The 7,702-nt window shown below is 55.2% G+C and overlaps 1 protein-coding gene across 5 annotated transcripts in view; it reads left to right on the plus strand.

The window, feature by feature from the left end:
• INPP5A (inositol polyphosphate-5-phosphatase A) overlaps positions 1–6,616 on the plus strand; it is a 193,194-nt gene extending 186,578 nt beyond the window's left edge. For 4 of the 5 annotated variants that reach the window (XM_014550578.1, XM_014550576.1, XM_014550579.1 and 1 more), the window contains 4 exons: positions 2,322–2,433; positions 4,090–4,158; positions 5,047–5,083; positions 5,222–6,616. In XM_014550578.1, coding sequence (XP_014406064.1) covers positions 2,322–2,433; positions 4,090–4,158; positions 5,047–5,083; positions 5,222–5,271 — 268 coding nt within the window. In that variant the 3' untranslated portion in view covers positions 5,272–6,616. Of the gene's footprint in view, positions 1–2,321; positions 2,434–4,089; positions 4,159–5,046; positions 5,134–5,221 lie in introns of all 5 variants that reach the window. The other variant, XM_005879657.2, reaches the window with a different exon arrangement.
• Positions 6,617–7,702: the final 1,086 nt, after the last annotated feature.

A 7,702-nucleotide genomic window follows, 5' to 3' on the forward strand; every position in this document is an offset into this window, starting at 1 on the left:
GACCCAGCGCTCTCTCGCAGCCCCACGGTGTGCACGGAACCGTCACTCACAGAGCTACTACAAGTCACCTTTGGTGGTCTGTTCACACCAGGCCCTGCTGGATTTGCACGGCACCTTGGTCCTGGGGTGCGTTCCCTTGGGGGCGTCGGGCATCGTGGTGCAGCCTCAGGCAGGACCCGCAGGTGCTTTCTGGGAGGGAAGTTTCTGTCGTAGGGAGGGCGTCGCACTACAGCTGAGGAGAAACGGTGGTTCCTGGGCACGTGGACGTCAGCCCTGTCTCTGTCGAGACTGCATCCCCGAGTGGCCCTTTGCAGCCTGGCTCCTTCAACTCCTGGGAGCGCATGTGGCCACATACCTGCCCCTCGTCTGAAGCCCCAAACAGGGGCTGGGGCCAGGGAGCCACATGACTGGACACCCCTCACAGCACCACAGGGCAGCGGTGGAATGCTCTGGGGGCAGCAGGAAGCACCTGACTCACCACATCCGGCTCAGGCCGGGGGAAGAAGCAGGACCGGGGTGGCAGAGTCGGGGGCCATCAGGACGTCTCAGGGCCACAGACTCCCCTCTGGGTAAACTTGTTTGCAGCCACTTCTTGGCAGAGACCCTCCCAACTCCCTCCCAGCCTGCAAAGACCAGCTGGTGGTGGGCTCCAAGCCTGCAGGAACTCTGACCTCTCCCTGACCTTTGCCCCCAGTGGGGGGGGTGCTTAGTGTCTTAGCAGGTTGTCCCTTTGGAAAGGGGAAGGCCTGTGTGGGCCCCACTGCAGGCATCTGATTGGATGGCGTGCCCCAGGCATGGCAGGTCCCAGTTGGGTTAAACTGAGAAACCCTGAGCAAGGCGCCTGTAATGTGGAGACAGGCCGGCACGTGCTGCCACTTGTCCTGCGAAGAAGTTTGTGGGGCAGCCGTGCTGTGCCGTGCTGTGCTGTGCTGTGCTGTGCTGTTGGACGTGGGAACCATGCAGCTGTTTAACCACACTGGCTGCGCTGGGTCTATGGTGAAGGAAAGCAGGGGTTTCCAGCACGGGCCGGGTCACAGATCTCTGGTGAGAGCCTGTGGGGCTGGAACAGTGAACTTGGCAGAAATACCAGGTACGGTGTGAACCCCAACCGCCTGTTCAGTGCTTGAGGCACAGTGACGACGCAGGGCTCAAGGCCCAGAGCAGAGAGACCAGGAGGTGGCCAGGTGCCCACGACAGGAGCAGCCCAGACAGCTAATCACATTCTTCTCTTTTCCTGAAACGGAAATTTAATAGAGAATAAGGTGCCGTTCACAGGAAATACCGTAGAGTATTTTGGAATTAACCTACACAAACACATTGGACTTTTACAGGAGAAATGTTCATCCCTAGTGAAGGCCGTGCAAGGTGCACCACAGTAAGGGCGTCCGCACTGAACAACCAGGGCTCTCCCTCCACAAGGCCCAGGCATTCAGTCCTTCGTTATAACTGCACCGCAGTGCCCACCAGTGTCCACACGGGCGGGGCTAGCAGTTTCACATGCACCGGGGAAGGCCTGTTGGCCAACGCAGCCCTGAGGCAGACTGTTCCAGTGAGTTCCAGAAACGGGAGGGAGCTGCCCACAGGCAGAGGGACATGAGGGGCCTGGATAGGCAGCTGCAGGACACTGAACAGGTAGCCAGTGTCTGAGGACATAGCACTGTGCACAGCTGGTGGCCACAGGCCCAACTTTGGGGCACCCCCACTTGGTTCTCACCACATTTGCATCACTTGCTGGTCCGTTGGTTGGCTGTGGTGGCTCCATTCCTGAGGGGGCCCCTAGGCCTCTCCCAGTGGCTCAGCAGTCAGTGAAGTGAGGCCTGTAAGGCCAGAGCAGGGACAGTCTCCACCACAATGATGACCGCAAGGCCATGGCCTGGGCACCTGGACGCTACCTGAGATGAGAACTGAGGTGGAAGCAGGTTGTGGAGAAGAGGGCATGTGGCCAGGCTGGGCCCCAGTGTCCACAGGGTCCCTCTGGGCCAAAGTCTCACAGCAAAGTCACCTGCCAAGTCACTGGGGTGCAGGTGGGGGCAGGGCACATCACGTTACTAGGGCACGTGAGGTCCTGATGCTGTTTTTTCCCATGCATTTTATTGTACTTTAGACTATGTCCAAAAACAAAAGCAAAGTTAATAGATGATCTAACTTGTTTAAAGGAATTGTGAGTTTGAAACTTCTGTATGGGTGTTCTTTCCCGGGGTAACATTGGCCATCCCAAGGGCCTTCAAGAGAGAATCCGAACAGCCCCACGTGGCACGCGGAGCAGAGGCCCGGGAGGGGTGGAGCCAGCAGCTCTGACCTGCTGTGTCCTGTCTCTCCAGCTACCCGTACAGTGAGGACTGCAGCCAGGGCAGGCAGTACATGAACACCCGGTGCCCCGCCTGGTGCGACCGCGTCCTCATGTCCCCATCGGCCAAGGAGCTGATTCTGAGGGTAAGTGGTGGGCAAGCCCCGACCTTGTCCTGCGATGGCCCCACAGTCTCCTCAGGGCCAGTGCTCGGGCTGGGGGGGGGGGCTTGTGGGCAGAGCCCGGGGTCTGGGCCTGTGAGATCTGATACTGGGAAATTTTCAGGTTTCCTGTAGCCTCTTGACTTTCCAGGGTTTTTCAATTCCCATATTTTAACACAAAAGGAATGTTTTCAAAAGAATCAATATCTGAATTGCTTTTGTCAACCCCATCAATATAATCATGAAAAATTATAAGAATGGCCAGCATTGTTTCACGCAGCCCGTGTGATATAGGCAGTGGGTAGGAGAGGGCAGGGGCACGGCGACCCACCACCACACCCCTGGGCTGCACCAGCTGGTCCTGTCTGTGCTCCTGTGCCAGACCCTGGGCTTCACCCACTGGGCAACAGGGCTGCAGGCAGGAGGGCAGAGTGCTCATGTGCTGCCTCAAGTTCCACACCCCCCACCCAAACACCTCACCACCTGCTCAGCTGGACCCTGCAGTCCCCACTAAGAGGCCCTGATCGCCTTTTTGGTGAGGGTTGGGCCCGATGCTCCCCCCTGAGCCTGGAGCACCCTGGGGAGGAAGCCTGGCCCGGAGGCTGGCGCTTACTCTGAGGGCGGGGCCAGGAGCCTTGGGAGCCCCCTGGCTGTAGGCAGGGCTCACACCTGATGGGCAAGCTGAGCACAGGCTGCCGGCCAGAACAGGCCCCTTCAGGAATGAGACAGGTGTCACCTACCTGGAAAAACAGTTGAAAACTAGCAAAGTGCATTTTGCACTAAGACAGCTCGAGTGCTTACACCAATGAAGAGAGGGCTGGCAGGAGGCCACGCTTGTGTTCAGGGCTCAAGGCAGTTCAGCGGAAGGCCCTGTTCTAGACTATTTTACATTCACATCTTCTCCGGTTTTGGGGGACGAATTGGATGCCCTGGGGGATGCTGGGCGGCGGGCGTTACAGGCCACAGATGTGCCAAGCTGCTTCCTCGGCTTCATCCATCATGCCACGCTCGGTTTCCTCGTCGTCATGTCCCGTCTGCCTCCCCGCCCGACAACACTGAAGGTGGCGGGCGCAGCGGGGCTGCCTGGAGGCCGGTGATGGATGCTCAGCGAGGTGTGCCGCGCCCCCGTCATTTGTTTATCTGTCTCAGGATTATGCAGTTGGAAACCTACAATTTTATGCTGCCTTTGTAAATTACCACGCCGCCTTTGATGAATGTCCCCACTTGCATGGGGCAGCGTTGCGATGGTGAGGGATGGGAGTGCTCACTTCCTGGCAGGTGAGCACGCAGCAAAGTAAATCTGGCCTTAAGCTTCCTGCTGCATTGAAGAGAATTCAGCTTTAACTGTAGAGTCCCAGGTGCTTCAGCTGTGGATAAAGTCCCGGCCCAGTCAGGGCTGACTGACTGCCAGGACCAAGCTCTTCACCCTCGAACCCAAAATAAGGTGTCTGCCAGGCACGGGAGGTGGTGGGCACGGCGGTCATGCCTGTGAGGGTCCCACCAACTGCAGTGGGCGTGGGGTGCCAAGGTGCTGCCACGGCTGCCAGAGCTTCCACCCTCCGCTGGCCACTCCCTCACGGGGCCAGGGGACTGCTGGCCATTCCTGCCTCCCACGCCGTAACCTCTGTTTGCTTTTCCCAGTCGGAGAGCGAGGAGAAGGTTGTCACCTACGACCACATCGGGCCCAACGTCTGCATGGGAGACCACAAGGTGATGTGAGGGCCCCGGCCCAGGGCCGGGCCTGCGGGGCTGGCGGGGTGCTTCCCTGCCTCCACGGTCTGGCTGCACAGGACAGGCCGCAGTGTCTGTTTTCACTTAACTTTAATAAAATACCCGGTGGTAGGCAGCTGTGTGAGTAGATAGGTAGGTGGGTAGATAAGAGGGCAGAAATGACCAGTCACAACAGAGTAAAATACACAATTTAACTATTTGTAAAAAATATATATACGCACACACACACACATATATATATATATATACTGTCTCCGTGGATTATTTCTTAGGCCATTTCTCACGTGTGCATTTGAGGTGTTTTATTGTCCTTATGCCGAGCCAGTCTCAGCAGGCGGTGGTGAGTGTCACAGTCAGCTCTCCAGGGACTAACTTCGTGCATGAGACTCCCTGCACCTGAGCCCAGCATCCTCGCTGAGGGTTGTGCTGGCGACAGGTGTGGCCCCTCCCTAGGGAGACTAGAGGCCTCCACGCTTTCCCGTTTTGGAGACCACTGGGCATCATCCTGAGACGCAGCCCCCACACTGGCACCCGACGGGGTGGACCCAGGCGAGGACAGGAACTCTGCCCCACCCCCATTACGCGGGGCATAGTCTGTGGTCTTTAAGTCAGTTTTTACCTTGGGTTTTATCTGGAAATAATACCTCTTTACAAAACGTGAAGGCACTTTGCCTGAGCCCCTGGCCGTCCAGCCTGGCTTCCTTCCGTATCAACTGGGTTCCATGCACAACCGGGTAACCGTCCTTGGCCCCAAGGTCACCAGCTCCTCGGTTCAGGCAGCCCAGAGCAGAGGGTGAGGGTGAGGGTGAGGGTGGGGTGCGGCACGGGCTGCCTGGGTTCTGACGCCCTCCTCTTCTCCCGCTGCAGCCCGTGTTCCTGGCCTTCCGCGTGGCGCCCGGGGCAGGTAAAGCTCACGCACACGTGCACAAGTGTTGTGTCGTGCAGTGACGTGTGGTAAATATGGCTCCTTCCCTTGAGTTCACCTTTTCTGAGCTTTTCCCGGTGTGTCTGTCCCTTTAACAAACCACTGGTTCCACTGCAGGGAGGCGATGCCAGCGACACGAGAGGACCCTTCGCGAGCCCTGCCTATAGCGTGAGGAGCAGATGGAAGTCGCGTCCATGGAAATCCACACTCAACAGCTGCATCGATTAACCCGCCCGAGCGCCACCCGCTAGCCGGCCGGCCCACACTTCGCTTCAGCCTCCGGCCCTCCCGGGGGAGCCTCACATACCTCACTGTCTTGTCTGTTCATGTGACATTAAGTAGAAATATTGGGTTTTTTAATAAGTCACAGTCCTGTTGCCAAAACTCTAATAGACAGCAGAGATTCTGTATTTTAGACTTCACGGTTTTCAGTTTGTAATAATTGTCAGCGTGGGAACCCCACGGGTGTCAAATGTCCCCTCTGCCAGCTGGAGGTGTGCCCGGGCGGGAGCAGGCTCTGTGCTGACTCGGGCAGCGTGGCCACTGTGAGGACAGCGAGGGCCCTGGCTCCAGCCGATGGCCCCTCCTGTGTTGTTCCTTCCACTGCCATGTACATGGTGTCTGAATCACACTGCAGCTGCTTCCCCGTTTTATATATAAATATATATAAATATATACTTTTTAAAATAATTTATAAATCTTACCAAAACTTACGCTAAATATGCTTTCCAGTATGAATGCTCAAGAGTGTCATATCAGCAGGTAGAATTGGAGTCTAGGAGTTTAGTTATGTGAACGTCACACACATACCTGCAGAACAGGTGACGTGCCTGGCAGTGCATCGTGGGTGATCAGCGCCAGTACACCTGGCTACACTAGCAGCCGTCGCTCCTCTGCCTTCTCCTGTGTAATATTAGACCTGAATGTGAAGGTTATAGCCGACTTGGTTGTACCTTTTAAGAATTTTGTAAACCATTTTGTCTGTCTTTTGTTACTGTTCTATGGTGCCAAGTATTATACATAAAACAATAATATCATGGGAGAAGTAAAAATAGCCTAGTTCGCTTCCAATAGAAATTGCTTTTAACATGGGCTGTACATAAAAACATTAAGAGGAACAGAACTGTAAACGTCCTGGGCTCAGCTGCAAACGCCCCACGCAGATCCGTGCTGCCCACACTCTCCCAGCACTGAGTTAGCGCCGAGCTGACGGGAGCCTGCGGGGGAGAAGCCTTGCGTTTATTGTCTGCTCTAGAACACTAAGAAGTCCTGGGCTGGAGGCCGCAGGCAGACGCTGTTTAGGTCAGTCACTACCAGTGCAAGTGATGCGGGGTCCGCTTGCCGAATCTGTGTTCTTGACAATACGGGGGGGTCTGGGTCAGGGCGGTCACTGTGCTGTCCACTTCCAAGCGGTGATTCTGTTCAACGGGGTTTCAGCTGTTGGTCACTGTGGAGGCCTTTAGAAATGACCGCTCCGGTTCCTAAGCAATAAAATTGATCATGGTGAACGCAGTTCTGCCTGGCTTTGTCTTCTTCCTTCCCGGGTTTGTCCTCTTTGAAATGCTAAGTGACAGGACTGTGCCCTCCTTAGCCTGTTGCGGACCAAGCTCATTAGGAATCCTGGAATTTCATTCCATCATTTACCGTCACACAAACTAAGCTGAGAATTAAGAGCAGAAAAGTAATCTGTTGGCTCTCTTACTGCGGTGATAACTAATGGGATTCACCCCTCATCATTTTTACACAGGATTATGTAAATGCACGCTTTCCTCAACCTGAAACTGGAAATTCCTTTGCTCTTAACTTGAGCTGAGACAATAGTTCACTTGAAGAAATAAAATAAATTGTCTCTCTTAAAAAGAACGAAAAAACAGCCAGTGGTTCCTTAGAAATGTCTGGTTTTTTAGATGGTACAGCCATGTGGCAAAAACAAAAAACACCCACAAAACAAAAAAACTTCAGCCATTTACATAACTCTTTAGCATTTTCAAAAACTCCAAGAGAAGTCATACAGTAACAATCACATTTAATTTTTAAAATTAGTACCCAATCCTTATGGCCATTAAGATGCAACATGCAGAGCCGGGGCCACGGTCTGTGATAACCGAGAATCAGGGTGGTGGTGATGGTACCTGGACCAGCCCTGGACCTGCCCTCAGAAGGCGGGAGGACCGGAAGAGGAGGGGGGAGTCCCGCTGATTCCCGGAGCCAGCGAGTGGGCGGGAGGGCGGAGCTGCAGACCCCACTCCCCTGGCAGGAGATGCCCGCCCTCTGGGCTGACGGGACTGCGCTCTCCCCGAGCTCCCCCAACGTCCGCAGAGTAGTTTTAATTAAATAGCGCTTTCTACTGAGGAAAGATCTGCAATGGGAGTTGAAAGGCCATGATGCTGAGGAATTGAAAACCCCACTGATTTCACCCCACACGAGTGCCAGGGAATACTTGAAAATATTCAGCTACTGGGGCTAAGCCTGTTTTAACACACAATCCAGCAAATCCAGGAACCATGGGCCGGGAGGGAGCAGGACGGGCCCCCAAATGTGTTTCAATCCGCCCCAAACCTCATCCCAGCTGGCTGGCCGCAGGCCGCAGCCCGGGGC

The sequence above is a fragment of the Myotis brandtii genome, unplaced genomic scaffold, assembly GCF_000412655.1.
Source record: "Myotis brandtii unplaced genomic scaffold, ASM41265v1 scaffold604, whole genome shotgun sequence".
NCBI lineage: Eukaryota > Metazoa > Chordata > Mammalia > Chiroptera > Vespertilionidae > Myotis > Myotis brandtii.